This window comes from Crotalus tigris, unplaced genomic scaffold (assembly GCF_016545835.1).
Source record: "Crotalus tigris isolate CLP2741 ecotype Arizona unplaced genomic scaffold, ASM1654583v1 scf7180000019405.536791, whole genome shotgun sequence".
NCBI lineage: Eukaryota > Metazoa > Chordata > Lepidosauria > Squamata > Viperidae > Crotalus > Crotalus tigris.
Genome location: NW_024097522.1, coordinates 351,950 through 369,153, shown reverse-complemented (window position 1 = coordinate 369,153; position 17,204 = coordinate 351,950). Strand labels below are relative to the sequence as shown.

At 45.5% G+C, this 17,204-nt stretch overlaps 1 protein-coding gene across 2 annotated transcripts in view; it reads left to right on the top strand.

Moving 5' to 3' along the window:
- The window catches only part of AKAP10 (A-kinase anchoring protein 10), a 62,684-nt gene extending 46,285 nt beyond the window's left edge, over positions 1 to 16,399 (top strand). Inside the window, exons 10-16 of one of the 2 annotated variants that reach the window (XM_039362243.1) lie at positions 491 to 635; positions 3,506 to 3,691; positions 6,443 to 6,552; positions 7,934 to 8,016; positions 8,643 to 8,695; positions 14,141 to 14,230; positions 15,028 to 16,399. In XM_039362243.1, coding sequence (XP_039218177.1) covers positions 491 to 635; positions 3,506 to 3,691; positions 6,443 to 6,552; positions 7,934 to 8,016; positions 8,643 to 8,695; positions 14,141 to 14,230; positions 15,028 to 15,033 — 673 coding nt within the window. In that variant the 3' untranslated portion in view covers positions 15,034 to 16,399. Of the gene's footprint in view, positions 1 to 490; positions 636 to 3,505; positions 3,692 to 6,442; positions 6,553 to 7,933; positions 8,017 to 8,642; positions 8,696 to 14,140; positions 14,240 to 15,027 lie in introns of both variants that reach the window. The other variant, XM_039362242.1, reaches the window with a different exon arrangement.
- Positions 16,400 to 17,204: the final 805 nt, after the last annotated feature.

Here is a 17,204-nt window from a genome sequence, read left to right as displayed (position 1 = left end):
CTGGATTTGGCATTTTGTCCACCTATCGAGTAGGACCTGGGATAGGCAGATTATTATTAGTAGTAGTTATTAGCATTATTAGTATTATTATTATTATTTCCATGGGGAAGCCAGATTCACTTAACCACGATGTTATTATCGTGTTAACCACTGCTGTGGTTCCCTGGCACGGAAGGTCGTAAAATGGGGCAAAAACCCACTGAACCACAGAAAAACTGGGTGGAGTTGTGGTCATAAGTCAAGGACCACCTGTAGTCTCAATGCTAGAAGGGTGGTGGGGGGGTGTCACTGTTTCACTCCGTCCTCCCCTCCCGACACCCGCCCCAGATTGACAAAACACCATCCACCGAGGGAGCAAAAAAAACGAAGTTGGAAAAGCTCTTTTTCACCTTTGGGGTCTCAAATCTGACCATTCTCTCTCTCTCTCTCTCTCTCTCTTTCTCTGCCTGCCCACCACCCTCTTCCTTCCCTCCTCCCCAAAAAAACCCAGGTACTTCTCTCTTCAATCCACTCATCCTCTCGGGTTCGATGACTCCGTACGGTTGGAAATTGAGTCCAACATCTGCAGGGAAGGCGGACCACTCCCCAACTGCTTCACCACTCCGCTGAGACAGGCCTGGACCACCATGGAGAAGGTGGGAATGAAGGAAGAGAGAACACTCGCGCCTCGGAGTTTTTAGATTTCGGCCGCGGTTTTTGCTCTCCACGCTTCTTTCCATTTCTGAACGTTTCGTTAGCAGAACTAGCTAACCCGGGGGCCTTCGAACCTGGCCACTTTAAGACGTGTGGACTTCAACTCCCAGAATTCATCAGCAGGATGTTCTTCTATTCTCCTTAGCTCAGGGGTCTTCCAAACTTGGCCCTTTTATGACTCGTGGACTTCAACTCCCAGAATGCCACAGACAACATCTGTGGACTTCAACTCCCAGAATTCTGCTGGCTGGGGTCCTTCTCACTCAATATTTGAAGGTCTAGTTCAGGGGTCTTCCAGCCTGGCCCTTTTATGACTTGTGGACTTCAACTCTCAGAATGCCACAGACAGCATCTGTGGACTTCAACTCCCAGAATTCTGCTGGCTGGGGTCCTTCTCACTCAATATTTGAAGGTCTAGTTCAGAGGTCTTCAAACTTGGCTCTTTTATGACTTGTGGACTTCAACTCCCAGGATTCTGGGAGTTGAAGTCCATAAGTCTTAATTTGGCCAAGTTTGAAGACCCCTGAGCAGCAGCAGGATGTTCTTCCTATTCTCCTTAGCTCAGGGGTCTTCCAACTTGGCCCTTTTATGACTTGTGGACTTCCAGAATTCCTGAGCCAGCATGAGGGAAATTTTGGCCCCTTCGTGACTGGTGGACTTCAACTCCCAGAATTCCTGAGCCAGCATGGGGGAAATATGGCCCCTCAGGACTTGTGGACTTCAATTCCCAGAATTCCTGAGGCAGCATGGGGGAAACTTTGGCCCCTTCATGACTTGTGGACTTCAACTCTCAGAATTCCTCAGCCAGCATGAGGGAAACTTTGGCCTCTTCGTGACTGGTGGACTTCAACTCCCAGAATTCCTGCTCCAGCATGGCTCAGCTTGGAAGCCTCTCCCTTTCCCCTCAGTATGCCTGGCTCAGGAATTCTGGGAGTTGAAGTCCACGAGTCATGAGGGGGCCAAAGTTTCCCTCATGCTGGCTCAGGAATTCTGGGAGTTGAAGTCTACGAGTCATGAGGGGGCCATAGTTCCCCCCATGCCTGGCTCAGGAATTCTGGGAGTTGAAGTCCACAAGTCATGAAGGGGCCAAAGTTTCCCTCATGCTGGCTCAGAATTCTGGGAGTTGAAGTCCACAAGTCATAAAAGGGCCAAGTTGGAAGACCCCTGAGCTAAGGAGAATAGGAAGAAGAACATCCTGCTGCTGATGTTAGCTCTGGGGTCTTCAAACTTGGCCAAATTAAGACTTATGGACTTCCAATCCCAGAATCCTGGGAGTTGAAGTCCACAAGTCATAAAATGGCCAGGTTTGAAGACCCCTGCCTTAGCTTATAAGTGTGCCAGTGTGGTCAGTTGGTTGTGCGGTTGTTTGTTTTTTTGTTTGTTTGTAGCTATATTGGAATTCTGAGCAGCTGGTTGGTTCTCTTGTTGATTGGCACTTCAAACGGTCTGGTTTCTTACCTATTCCTATGCTGGATCTGGATCAATATGCTTGCTAATTGCTCCTGTGGTAGAATACCAGGCCTCAATTCAAGTGTGTGGGGTGTGTGTGAGAATGGTGACAAAGGCCCCTCAGGAGCAGCCTGAAATAGTCCGACAGGACTTGGAGGGATCTGGTTAAGGAGCCTTGAGCATGGTTCGGCTGTGCAGGCTGCTTGACAGGGATTTAGATCAGCCTGTGGCATTTTTATTGTTGTTTTTTTTTATCTCGGTGTGTCTCAATCTCAGCATCTTTTTAGATGGGTGGACTTCCACTCCCAGAATTCCCCATTAGTATGACGTAAGATATACTGGCTGAGGAATTTTGGGAGTTGAAGTCCACCTGTCTTAAAAATTGTTGAGGTTCAGAAACTGTCCTTTTTATGTAAGGTGAGCTGTTTCTGCCACCATTGGCAGAGAAATAATTTTTCTATCACCTGTGAACCGTGTTTAACCAGACATTGCAAAGATTGGTTTCAGGACCTCCTTCCCCTCGAGCCCTGATGATGTTACCTAGCTGGGTCATGAAACGTCTGCAAAAAAAACCATCAAGCTCAGAAAACGCTAAGGACCCCACAGTTCTCCTCCTCCTCCTCCTCCTCCTTCTCTTCCACCACCACCACCACAAACCCCACTCCCTTCTGACACTGATGATGTTCCCTAGTTGGGTCATGAAATGTCTGCAAGAAATCCACCCAGCTCAGACAGCACCAAGGACCCCACAGTCCATTTCCTCCTCCTCCTCCTCCTCCCTCCTTCTAGCACTGATGATGTTCCCTACTTGGTTCATGAAACGTCTGCAGGAAAAACCACCAGGCTCAGAGAGCACCAAGGACCACACAGTCCATTATTTCCTCCTCCTCCTCTCTTCTAGCACTGATGATGTTTCCTAGTTGGGTCATGAAACGTCTGCAAGAAAACCACCAGGCTCAGAGAGCCCCAAGGACCCCACAGTCCTTTCCTTCCTTCCTTGCTTCCTCCTCCTCCTCCTCCTCCTCCACCTCTCTTCTAGCACTGATGATGTTCCCTAGTTGGATCATGAAATGTCTGCAAGAAAACCACCAGGCTCAGAGAGCACCAAGGACCCCACAGTCTCCCCCTTCCTCCTCCTCCTCCTCCTCCTCCCCCTTGCCCTCCCCTTCTCCTTCTCTTTCACTCTGCCAACTCCACTGCCTTCTAGCCCTAATGATGTTACCCACCTGGGTCATGAAACGTCTGCAAAACCAAACCAAACAAAAAAAAAACTAGCCCAGCTTAGAGGAAGCCACGTTCCACTCCGAGCTACCCATATTCTCTTTGTCATTTCCACACGCTACTTTTCTCTCCCGTCTCGCAGGTTTTCTTACCCAGCTTCCTGTCCAGCAACCTTTATTACAAATACTTGAACGACCTCATCCATTCGGTCCGGGGAGATGAGTTTGCCAGCGGAGGTGGCGGTCTCACCCTGAACGTCCACGGTCTCGGCAATACTTCCGATCACTATTCCCACACGGGTGCTGCGGACAGCGGGGCTACTTCCCAGGTGCTCAGTTGATACTTGTTGGTCTCCTTTTTTCCCCACCTCCCAAAAACCCCTAAGTCAGGGGTCTTCCAGCTTGGCCCTTTTATGACTTGTGGACTTCAACTCCCAGAATTCCTCAGCTGTCTGCCCTAAGTCTTCCTCCGGGTTCTTTGTCTGCCTCTTCTTAGTAGCTCTGATGGCTTAACTTTTGATAAGGTCCTCTGGACCAGAGGGTCTCTCATTCCTATCTATTTGTCTATTTCAGTGGTTCTCAACCTGTGGGTCGGGACCCCATTTGGGGTCAAATGACCATTTCACAGGGGTCACCAAACCACACTGTCTGCCATTTTTTTCCCTTTTCCCTAGCTGTCCTACTCCCTCTTATTGGTGGCCACACCCACTTGGGGGTCACCACAACATGGGGAACTGTATTTTGGGGTCACGGCATTAGAAAGGTTGAGAATCACTGGTCTATTTCTATCTCTTTCTCTGTAGCTCTATCTCTGCTTATCCTACCTCTCCATTGCCTATCTATGTCTTCTATCTATCTATCTATCTATCTATCTATCTATCTATCTATCTCTATTCATCCTTACCTCTCTCCTATCTATTTCTGTCTATTTCTCTCTCTTTCTCTGTATCTCTATATCTATCCTACCTCCCCATTGTCTATTTCTTTCATGTCTGTCTATCTAATCATTATCTACCTACCTACCTATCTTATCTATCTATCTATCTATCTATCTATCTATCTATCTATCTATCTATCTACCCTCTCTCTCTTTCTATCTATTCATCTACTACTTATTTATCTATCCATATCTATTTATCTATCATTTATCAGTCTGTCATCTTTCTATCCTTTATCGTTTATCTATCTGCCTTGCTGCCTGCCTATCTATCTACTCTCTCTATCTATCTATTCATCTACTACTTATTTATCTATCCATATCTATTTATCATTTATCAGTCTGTCATCTTTCTATCCTTTATCATTTATCTGTCTGTCTGCCTGCCTGTCTCTTTATCTACCCTCTCTATCTATTCATCTAATACTTATTTATCTATTCATATCTATCTATATATCTATCTATCATTTAACAGTCTGTCATCTTTCTATCCTTTATTTATCTTTCTATCATCTATCTATCTCAATCTATCATCAATGACAGGTCCCCAACCCCCAGTGCATGGATCGGTACCGGGCCGCAGAATGTCAGCAACCGGTCCACACAAACAAGCAAAGCCCCATCCTTGGGATGCAGGCAGCATACAAAACCACGCACTTTCCGGTCCGTGGAAAAACCTCTCCATGGAGCCGGTCCCTGGTGGTGCCCAAAGATTTGGGGGACTCTGCTCTGGACTGTTAGTCCGTGAAGTCAGTTAACTAGGAGAAAATTCAGCCTAAAAGCCGAGAGTGACAATTAAAATGAGAAAAGATGGCTCTGAAGGTCGAGCCAACTTCTCCGGCACCGCCCATCAGGGAACATTATGTGTCTGTCGTACGGGGATGATCACATGGGTGTTTCGTTTTTATCCATGGATGTTCTCAGCCATCCAGGTCAGGGTTGTCCCAAAGGTGCTTTTTTCAGGAGGCAACTGGACTTTCTTGTTTTTCTTTGAAGGCGTTTCGCTTCTCATCCAAGAAGCTTCTTCAGCTGTGACCGGATGGTGGGGGAATGGAAGGATTTATACTCCTTGCAGACAGCTGGTCATTTGCATTCTTTTAGAGAGTCGTTGAGGCCATCTGGAGGCTTACCTGTCCCCTCAGGGTCACCTGAGTGGTGCAAATGGGTGTGGAGTCTCCTTGGAATCGCTGAAAGGACCGTGTTGTAGACTGGAGATGGATGATGTCCTGTCCCTCCCCCTCTGTTGAGGGAGGGCTGCTCAATCTTGACCTAGATGGCCTCTTTGTCCCCTCTTTCAAGCCAGCCGTCTTCTCTGTCCAAAATGTGGACTTTGCTGTCTTCGAAAGAGCGGCCTTCGTCTCTTAAATGCAGATGGACGGCTGACTCTTCTCCTGTTGGGTTTGTTCTGTGTTGGATAGAGAGGACCACTGGTTTGAAAAAGGGGTCAAAGAGGGTATCTATGTCAAAATTGAACAGCCCTCCGTCAACAGAGGGGGAGGGATATAACATCATCTATCTCCAGTCTACAACACGGTCCTTTCCGCAGTTCCAAAGAGGCTCCACACCCATTTGCACCACTCAGGTGACCCTGAGGACACAGGTAAGCCAGAGAAATCCAGACAGACAGAGATAGACAGACAGGTAGGTAGAGAGAGAGAGAAAGAGATTGACAGGTAAGTAGGCAGATTAGATAGATAGATAGATAGACAGACAGACAGACAGACAGACAATTATATATATATAGAGAGAGAGATACATGATAGCTATAGAGAGAGAAAGTAGATAGATAGATAGATAGATAGATAGATAGATAGATAGATAGATAGATATAGATTGATGATAGAGATTGATGATAGATAGATGATAGATAGATAGAAAGAAATAGATTGATAGAGATTGATGATAGATAGATATAGAGATTGATGATAGATAGATAGATACAGAGATAGATACAGAGATTGATGATAGATATAGAGATTGATGATAGAGATAGATAGATAGATAGATAGATAGATAGATAGATAGATAGATAGATAGATAGATCTTTTATGAAAAGTTAAGTCCAAATTACAGTTATATGAGGTCCTTTTTTCTTTTCTTTTTTTTTTCCTTCCTCTTCTCATTCTCTGGATCATAATCACAGCCCAGCCTCAAAAAGGCCAGCATAAAAATCCTGAAAAACTTTGATGAAGCAATAATTGTCGATGCTGCCAGCCTGGACCCCGAGTCTCTGTATCAGCGGACCTACGCTGGGTAAGGTGTTTTTTGTTTTTTTGTCGTGCCGAGTGGCAGCTGAGCACAAATGCAGCTAGTTCTCCAGCCAGCAGAAAAGAGATCAATTTGTGGGTTACAAAAAAAAACCCTGGGATGAGCCTGTTGCTTTTAGAATGCCTGTCTGGTTTTAACCTCACATCCGGATGGCCCCTTCCCGGTCAAACAATCTAGAGCCGAGGTTGAGAAAGCTGTTAAGGGAAAAGGAAGGATTTAGAAGGGAAGGTGAGAAAGAAACTCAAGGCAATCCCATCTTGATTTTCTTCAGGGTAAGAACTGACAGATCTGGGGATTGAATTGTTCTACCTTATGACAATAGGAGTACAGTCGTGGCCCAAATTGTGGAAACCTTTTGGGAAAAGTGTAGAGTGGAAATGCCACTTTTTGGTTAAGTTTCCACCCATTTTCCTTCTAATTTCTTTATAACTGTAGCCTTGTTTGCTTAATAATACTATTTTACATTGCTTTCTGGGCGACCAGTCAACTCTTTGCACCATGACTTTAATTTTATTACGTTTTACAACCTCGCTCAATGAAAGAACACAAAAAAACCCCAACCAACTTAATAGCCATCACACAACACACTGACAAATGTCCTCCTCTCGGCTTCAATACATGACATCAATCACTGAATCCTACCGTGATCTGATTGGCTCATGGCCAAAAGAAAAGGACACCCGATTGGCTCTCTAAACACTCCTGCTCATTGGCTACCATCAGGTGAAGGAAAGCTACCTGAGATCAACCTGAGCAAGTTGTGCTTCCTTTTTCTGGTTATTTGGCTCTCACTTTTCATAGAATACAGTACAGATAATTGAACAATGTTTGTTGCATGATGTTCTTGATTAAATTATCTTTCCATTGATATATAATTTTATGGAACTACTCCCCCCCCCAAAAAAAGGGGTGTTATTAGCCATCAAACCTCCAAAAATACACTTTTCTCAAAAGGTTTTCCACAATTTCGGCCACTACTATAGTCCCCAACTGTAGGACCGTTTCTTTAGCCTCTGTTCAAAGGGACGACAGTGCTGGGAAAAGCTACTTAACGCCAGTCCTCGCACTTACGACCATTGGGTTTCCACTTCCTTCAAGCGACGGGCTGTTCAAGTCTTGCTCAAGTCCCTGTTTCCCCCGTGGTCAGCTTTAAATTGCTTTTCCCCTTGCGTGAAGGTGGGAGAACAAGGTTTCCTTCTCTGAAATGGGGAAAGAATAATAGGCCCTCCAGGCAAACAGGTGTGATTTGAGCCTGCAAGGAGGTGGGGGGGAAACCTGGCCAGTTCCTTTGCCGTGGACCTGCCATCTCGGCTGCAACCCTAACCCCTCTCCCAGAGCTTATAAGCCGCTCTTCCTCCCGCTTCAGGAAGATGACGTTTGGCCGTGTGAGCAACCTGGGCCAGTTCATTCGAGAATCGGAGCCAGAACCGGACATCAAGAAGTCCAAAGGTCAGCTGCCTCTTCCTCCTCAAGATTCTCCTAAGCCAAAGTTTCTCAGCCTTAGCAGGTTGAAGAGGGGTGGACTTCCACTCCCAGAATTCCCCAGTCAGCATGCTTTAAGAGGGGTGGTCTTCCACTCCCAGAATTCCCCAGCCAGCCTGCTTTAAGAGGGGTGGGCTTCTACTCCCAGAATTCCCCAGCCAGCCTGCTTTAAGAGGGGTGGACTTCCACTCCCAGAATTCCCCAGCCGGCCTGCTTTAAGACAGGTGGACTTCCACTCCCAGAATTCCCCAGCCACCATGCTTTAAGAAGGGTGGACTTCCACTCCCAGAATTCCCCAGCTGGCCTGCTTTAAGAGGGGTGGACTTCCACTCCCAGAATTCCCCAGCCAGCCTGCTTTAAGAGGGGTGGACTTCCACTCCCAGAATTCCCCAGCCAGCCTGCTTTAAGAGGGGTGGACTTCCACTCCCAGAATTCCCCAGCCAGCCTGCTTTAAGAGGGGTGGACTTCCACTCCCAGAATCCCCCAGCCAGCATGCTTTAAGAGGGGTGGACTTCCACTCCCAGAATTCCTCAGCTAGTCATGTGGACTACATAAAACACGATGTTTCTCAGCTCTTCTCCTTCTCTTCCCAGGGTCCATGTTTTCACAAGCAATGAAGAAATGGGTGCAAGGAAATACAGATGAGGTAAGGCCCTCCCTACTTACGGAAAAAATACGACCCACCTCTTTGGCGATTCCGAGAGACCCTCCTCTGCGTCTGGGTGTGCAGGCAAATTGTTCGTTTTAGGTCTCCTGCTTCAGCAGGGGGTTGGACTAGAGCAGGGCTTTTCAACCGTTGGCAGGCGTCCCACTGGTGGTACGTTGGCACCTGGCAGAGGGTTCCCGTATGGCGGTTGAAAAAGCACTGGGGAAAAAAGTGTATAAAAAAGTGCAAGGGGGGAAGTATAAAAAAGTGTAAGGGGGGAGAAGTGAGGATATAAAAGAAGGAGGGGAGAGAAAGGATATAAAGAAGGGGGAGAGAAGAGAAGATAAAAAGGGGAGAAAGGATGTAAAGGCAGAGAAAGGATATAAAAGGGGAGAGAAGAGACGATATAAAAGGAGGAGGGAAAGGATATAAAAGAAGAGTGAGAAGAGAAGATATAAAAAGGGAGAGGATATAAAGGAGGGGAGAAAGGATAGAAGGACTGGAGAGGAGGGTATAAAAGGAGGGGAGAAGAGACAATATAAAAGGAGGGGAGAGAAGATATAAAAGGGAGAGATGAGAAAATATAAAAGGAGGGGAGAGAAAGGATATAAAAGGGGAGAAAAGATATAAAAGAAGGGGTGGAGAGGAGGATATAAAAGGAGGGGAGAGGATATAAAAGGTGAGAAGAAAAGATATAAAAGAAGGGGTGGAGAGGAGGATATAAAAGGAGGGGAGAGGATATAAAAGGTGAGAAGAAAAGATATAAAAGAAGGAGGGGAGAGGATATAAAAGGGGAGAAAAGATATAGAAGGAGTGGAGAGGAGAATATAAAAGAAGGAGGGGAGAGAAGAGATGATGTAAAAGTAGGGGAGAGAAGATTTAAAAAGGGGAGAGAAGAGAAAATATAAAGGGGAGAAAGGAAATAAAAGGAGAGGAGAGAAAGAAAAGGGGAGAAAAGATAAAAGGGTGGAGAGGAGGATATAAAAGGAGGCGAGAGAAAGGATATAAAAAGGGTGAGAAGAGAAGATATAAAAGAAGGGAGAGAAAGGATATAAAAGAAGGGGAGAAAAGATATAGAAGAAGGAGTGGAGAGGAGGATATAAAAGAAGGAGAGAAAAGACGATATAAAAGGAGGGGAGAGAAAGGATATAAAAGAAGGGTGAGAAGATATAAAAGAAGGGGTGGAGAGGAGAATATGAAAGAGGTGAGAAGAGAAGATATAAAAGAAAGGGGAGAGAAAAGGGGAGAAAAGATAAAAGAAGGGGTGGAGAGGAGGATATAAAATGGGAGAGAAAGGATATAAAAAGGGTGAGAAGATATAAAAGAAGGAGGGGAGAGGATATAAAAGGGGAGAAAAGATATAGAAGGAGTGGAGAGGAGGATATAAAATGGGAGAGAAAGGATATAAAAAGGGTGAGAAGAGAAGATATAAAAGAAGGAGGGGAGAGGATATAAAAGGGGAGAAAAGATATAGAAGGAGTGGAGAGGAGGATATAAAATGGGAGAGAAAGGATATAAAAAGGGTGAGAAGAGAAGATATAAAAGAAGGAGGGGAGAGGATATAAAAGGGGAGAAAAGATATAGAAGGGGTGGAGAGGAGGATATAAAATGGGAGAGAAAGGATATAAAAAGGGTGAGAAGAGAAGATATAAAAGAAGGAGGGGAGAGGATATAAAAGGGGAGAAAAGATATAGAAGGAGTGGAGAGGAGGATATAAAATGGGAGAGAAAGGATATAAAAAGGGTGAGAAGAGAAGATATAAAAGAAGGAGGGGAGAGGATATAAAAGGGGAGAAAAGATATAGAAGGGGTGGAGAGGAGGATATAAAAAGGGTGAGAAGAGAAGATATAAAAGAAGGAGGGGAGAGGATATAAAAGGGGAGAAAAGATATAGAAGGAGTGGAGAGGAGGATATAAAAGGGGAGAGAAGAGACAATATAAAAGGAGGGGAGAGAAAGGATATAAAAGAAGGGTGAGAAGATATAAAAGGAGGAGGGGGAGAAATTTGTTAAGTGTGTTTTGCCCCAATTGATGACTTTCTTTGCCACATTTGTTAAGTGAATCACTGCAGTTGTTAAATTAGCAACACAGTTGTTAAGTGAGCCTGGCTCCCCCCATAGACTTTGCTGGTCAGAAGGTCGCAAAAGGGGGTCACATGACCTGGGGGACACTGCGACCATCATAAATACGAGTCAGTTGCCAAGCATCTGAATGTAAATCACATGACCCTGGGGATGATGCAGCGGTCATAAGTGTGAAAAATGGTCATAAGTCGCTTTCTTCAGTGCCTCTGTTGTAACTTCGAACAGTCACTAAGCGAACTGTTGTAAGTCGAGGACTACCTGTACTTTATCCCTTTTTTCCTTTTTTTTTTATGGGTCATCAAATATTTGACACCTTGCTAGGCGACTGGTGGTACTTGGATGTTGCCATATCCTAAAAGTGGTAATATGGGTGAAAAGATTGAAAAGCCCTGGACTAGATGATCTCAAGGGTTCCCTTCCAGCACTATTCTGATTGAGAATTCAGGTCATAAACCAAGTACAGTAGTGGACAAAATTGGGAAAAGTGTATTTTTGAGGTTGGGTGGCTAATAACACCCCCTTTTTTTAGAGTAGTACCATAAAACTATATATCAGTGGAAAAATCATTTAATCAAGAATGTAATGCAACAAAGTTTGTTTGATTATCTGTACTGTGAAAAGTTGTAGCCAAATAACCAGAAAAGGGAAGCACAACTTGCTCAGGTTGATCTCAGGTAGCTTTCCTTCACCTGATGGTAGCCAATGAGCATGAGTGTTTAGAGAGCCAATCGGGTGTCCTCTTGTTTTGGCCATGAGCCAATCAGATCACAGTAGGATTCGGTGATGGATGTCATATATTGAAGCCGAGAGGAGGACATTTGTCAGTGTGTTGTGTGATGGCTATCAAGTTGGTTGGGGTTTTTTTGTGTTCTTTCATTGAGTGAGCTTGTAAAACGTAATAAAATTAAAGTCATGGGGCAAAGAGTTGACGGGTCGCCCAGAAAGCGATGTAAAATAGTATTAAGCGAACAAGGCTACAGTTATAAAGAAATGAGAAGAAAAATGGGTGGAAACTTAACCAAAGGTGGCATTTCTACTGTACACTTTTCCCAAAAGATTTCCACAATTTTGGCCACTGCTGTAAGTAGGTAAAAAAGATAAATAAATCAGGAGGGCACAAGTATGTCTGGAGTTTAGGGACCTTGTAAAAGTGCTGTGTTAGTCTATAGTAGCTAAAAATCAGGAGGCAGGCGGTGCCCTTTCTAAAGAAACTTTAAGTAGCTCTTAATAGTTGAAATAGTACAAATCTAGACAGCATACTAAAAAGCAGAGACATCACCCTGCCAACAAAAGTGCGTATAGTCAAGGCTTTGGTTTTCCCAGTTGCAATGTACGGCTGTGAAAGTTGGACCATAAGAAAGGCTGAGCGCCAAAGAATGGAGGCCTTTGAACTCTGGTGCTGGAGAAGACTCCTGCGAGTCCCCTGGACTACAAGGCGATCCAACCGGTCAGTCCTGGAGGAGATCAACCCCGACTGCTCTTTAGAAGGCCAGATCCTGAAGTTGAAACTCAAGTACTTTGGCCACCTAATGAGAAGGAAGGACTCACTGGAGAAGGGCCTAATGCTGGGAAAGATGGAGGGCAAGAGAAGAAGGGGACGACAGAGAATGAGATGGCTGGATGGAGTCACTGAAGCAGGAGGCGTGAGCTTCAATGGACTCCAGAAGATGGTAGAGGACAGGAAGGCCTGGAGGAACGTTGTCCATGGGGTCGCGATGGGTCGGACACGACTTCGCAATTAACAACAACAACAATAGTTGATTCCCTCAAATAAAATATATATCAAATTTAGAAAATGTCTATCTCCCTTAAAAAGCGACTCTGGGCTCTGTGATAAATAGAGGCTCTGTTGGGAAAAATAACATGTTGTTAATTGAGTTTTGCTCACCTTCTTGCAAAGAAGACTCTTTTTTCCCAAAAGGTTTCCACAATTTTGGCCACTACTGTACAACCAGAAAAATTCCTCCCCAGAATATAAAAAAATGGCTGCAGGGCCAGCTTCTCTGAATACTTGGGAAGTTAACCCTCTCATCGGGTAGATTCGTTCCTCGAGTGAGGATTTCACAACCTTTTTTTTGCCCCGTCGGTACAGGAATCATGTGGTCGTTAAGTGAATCCAGGTCTCCCCGTTGACTTATTAGAGGCGAGCTTGGAAGGTCACAAATTGTGATCACGTGACCTTGAAACACTGCAGCCATCACAAATACAGGCCAGTTGTCCAGCTCTCCAAACGTTGATGACGTGATCACACAGATGCGACGGTCGTTAAGTGCGAGAACTGGTCGTAAGTGACCTTTTTCCAGTACCTTGGTAACTGTGAACAGACATTAAACAAACACAATTTAGTCCTTGACTTAGAATTTTTCGTTTAGAGACCGTTCAGAGTTTCAGGGGCTGTCAGAATCCAATTATATTTCATCTCTAGTTATCAATTATAGAAAACCCCATTTCTGCCTTCTATGGATTCTGTCATACGATGAAGGGAAGGGGGCTTTATGGCCCTCACTTCCTTCGGTACACTTCAAAGGAACTGGATGTGTGTATTGCCAAAAGAACTAACCATAACAATGAAAGGGCTATTACCTTTCATGTAGTTTTCTCTGAAGAAAGGAACAGGATGTGTGTATCACCAAAAGGACTAACCATAAGAATGGGGCTATTACCTTTCATGTAGTTTTCTCTGAAGTCTCCATCCAGCCGGCAGTAAGGAAAAGGGGGTGGGAGTGCAATGCCTGAGACTGTCGCTGGAAGAGGGGGGTGATTGGGTGGGGCTACTGGGGAACCCCTTAAAACCTTGCATGGGAGAGCTTGGACCCCAAGTCCTGTCTAGAACGCCTGCACCATTTTCTCTTAATAAAGGATGCCTGTTGGAAGAATTATTCCAAGAGTTCTGTCTTCTTAAGATGCAAAGTGGGGTGGGCCCTTACATTGGCACTCAAAAACAGCGACTTAACGACCATTTTTCACACTTAACGACTTTTGCAGCGTCCCCATAATCACGTGATCAAAATTCATCCACTTGGTGACTGGCATGTACTTATGACGGTTGCATTGTCCCCGGATCACGTGATCCCCTTCTGACAAGCAAAGTCAATGGGGGAAGCCAGATCCACTTAACAACTGGGTTACTAAGTTAACAACAGCAATGTTAGGCTCAGCTGTCGTAAATTGAGGACTACCTGTACCAGAATGCAGAGGTCAGTTATTTGCATAGTGGCCCATCAAATATTGCTTGAAAATACAGTTTGGGACCCAGATGAATTGGAGGGGGAGGCAAGGATCCTGGAGGGTAGCTTTCTTCTGCTTGCTACTCACCTTCCCAGAATGCCCTGGGCTTGACGGACATCTTTGGTCTGTCGTAGGCCCAGGAGGAGATGGCGTGGAGGATAGCCAAAATGATCGTCAACGACGTCATGCAACAGGCACAACCCCCGGAGGCAGCTGTCGAAAAGGTGACTAAGGTAATGGCTGGGGAATTCTGGGAGCGGAAGACCACCCCTCTTAAAGCATGGCTGGCTGGGGAATTCTGGGAGTTGAGGTCCACCCCTCTTAAAGCATGAATGGCTGGGGGATTCTGGGAGTTGAGGTCCACCCATCTTAAAGCATGAATGGCTGGGGGATTCTGGGAGTGGAAGTCCGCCCCTCTTAAAGCATGGCTGGCTGGGGAATTCTGGGAGTTGAGGTCCACCCATCTTGAAGCATGAATGGCTGGGGAATTCTGGGAGTGGAAGTCCGCCCCTCTTAAAGCATGGCTGACTGGGGAATTCTGGGAGTTGAGGTCCACCCATCTTGAAGCATGAATGGCTGGGGAATTCTGGAAGTGGAAGTCCACCCATCTTGAAGCACGAATGGCTGGGGGATTCTGGGAGTGGAAGTCCACCCATCTTGAAGCACGAATGGCTGGGGGATTCTGGGAGTGGAAGTCCACCCATCTTGAAGCATGAATGGCTGGGGGATTTCTTATTTTGGGGGAAAACACGGTAGCCAACTCTATAAACCAGATTCCCGGTGTGATCGGGATCCCATTGTGAGATCTCAAATGCCAAATACAGCAGAATTCAGTGCAGCTTTTGGTCGGAAATTGTGTGCGTCGGAATTGGAAGTGGGAGGGTTGCAAAAGGGGGGAGGGTCTTCTGGCTACCCCAAAAGGCCCACTGGGAAAAAAAGACTGAGAGTTGGATGTTGCAAATGGAAGTTTGAGCCCCCCTTTCTGCTTCTTAACCACCCCTTTTTCTTCTGTCTTCCTCAGCTATGATCTTTGGGAGCTTCTGCCTATGAAGCAAAGTGGAGCTGTTTTCTCTCCCCTTCCTCACGGCCGCCTCATCAGCATCCCGAACCCCTATGCAGCGGGTACATTTCCCCCCCCTCCCCTTTATGGACAAGAAAAAAAGACTCTTGTCGAGTCCCCGTCGAAGGAAGATTTCCCAGCTCCTTCTACCAAGGATTCTCCCTCTGGACTACAGTTAGGCACGGAGATTTGCCCCGTAGTTTTCCGAGCTGCAGTTTTTTGTTGTTGTTATTGCAAACTTTAAAAAGAAAAAATAATCTGCAATCAGAAAGGCTCGCAGCCACCTTCAGCCTGTCGGAGAGGGCTTTGCAGCGGACGAAAGAGCAGTCTTTAAAACAACCCTGGCGCTGGTTTTCGAAAGATCCGGAAATGATGAAGTATTCCATAAAACTGGACTCCGTTCCTCGTGCGTTTGGGCCACTCGGGGGGGAAAGAGAGGAAATTGGGAACAAGCAATTTTTTTCGGGGTCCCGTCTGTCTCTTTGCCTTTCAAAACGCTGGACTCCACACCGCCATCTCTCTCGCCCCCCCCTCCCCCCCCGCAGAAGAACATTTCATTTTAATTTGGGAAAATGCAAGAAAAATAAGCAATGAACTTTTTTTTTTTTTTGGGTGCGTTCCCGCTTCCTTTCCCTTTTGCAAAAAGTCCCCGTTAAGGTGAAACAACGGCTTCTCGCCCAGGTTAGAAGTGAATTCGGTTTTTGCTGCATCGTTCCAGACTCCGTTTCACCTTTCTACCTTCTCCTTTAATGCAATTTGTGGGGTGGGGGGGGGGTTTGATCGCCTCTTCTTCTCTTTATTTTATTTTCCCTTTTCTCACATAAATCTGGAACTTCCTTTGATCTCCCACGCTTGCCAGGCGCGAAACGTTTTACAAGAATTTGGAGTACTTGAGACAAAATCCACTCCAGTTGTGCTTGTAAGGGTTTGTTTTTTTCTCCTTCTGCTTTTTTTTAATTCCTTTGGAGTGTTGTTGTTTTTTTTACGTTCTCACTGGCGTTTGTTTCCTGAAGACTTGTGCAAATGAAAGAAAGAAAGAAAGGAAAAAAGGAGCCTTCATCCAGAACTACACTTTAGGAAAGTTTTTGATTTTGACTCCAGCCCTTTGAAAGTGGAGTAGACTCAAACGCACCCCACTTGGCGGTATCGGCTGGAGCGACACGCCCGTCAGAAAGCAAAACAAGTTGTCTCTAGGTTTTTTTGGTACCGTGTACCACCTTATTGTCGGAAACCCAAGTATTCCAGTACTTAAAACCATATTTAATTGTGTTTTGATTGAAATATAAATATATATCTATCTATCTATATATAAATGAGGCACTTGTGTCCGTTTTCTCTGCGTGGTTTGTTTCTGCTGCACATAACTTTAATCAGGAGAGGGAAGCGGTCTCTTAAATCTTTCATCTTGACTCCTTGGTCGTTCTTCGGCAGGATCCAATCTGGAGTCGATCACCGGGACGAAAGATTTCTTACAAATGAAGGCAAACATACGTGTCCCAGGATAACATTGCAGGATTCAATCTGTGTCGGTCATCGGGACTGGAAGTTTTGTCTTCTGAGTTTTGGGGCTTGTGCTCTTTGTGTGGTATTGATATGGTGCCTGATGCGTGTGGCTTTTTAGTTGTTGGTTGGGATGTCGATAGCTGGCTATTAGCACTTAGCAATACCACTTTACAACACCTTGTTAAGGCCACACTTGGAATCCTGCATCCAGTTTTGGTCACCACGATGTAAAAAAGATGTTGAGACTCTAGAAAGAGTGCAGAGAAGAGCAACAAAGATGATCAGGGGACTGTAGGCTAAAGCATATAAGGAAAGGCTGCTGGAACTGAGTATGTCTGGTTTAACGAAGAGAAGGACGAAGGGGGACATAATAGCAGTGTTCCAGTATCTCAGGGGCTGCCCCAAAGAAGAGGGAGTCAAGCTATTCTCCAAAGCGCCTGAAGGCAGGACAAGAAGCAACGGAGAGAAACTAATCAATGAGAGAAGCAACCTAGAACTAAGGAGAAACTTCCTGACAGAACAATTAACCAGTGGAACAACCTGCCTCCAGAAGCGGTGAATGCTCCAACACTGGAAGATTTAAGAAGAGACTGGACAGCCATTTGTCTGAAATGGTGTAGGGTCTCCTGCCTGAG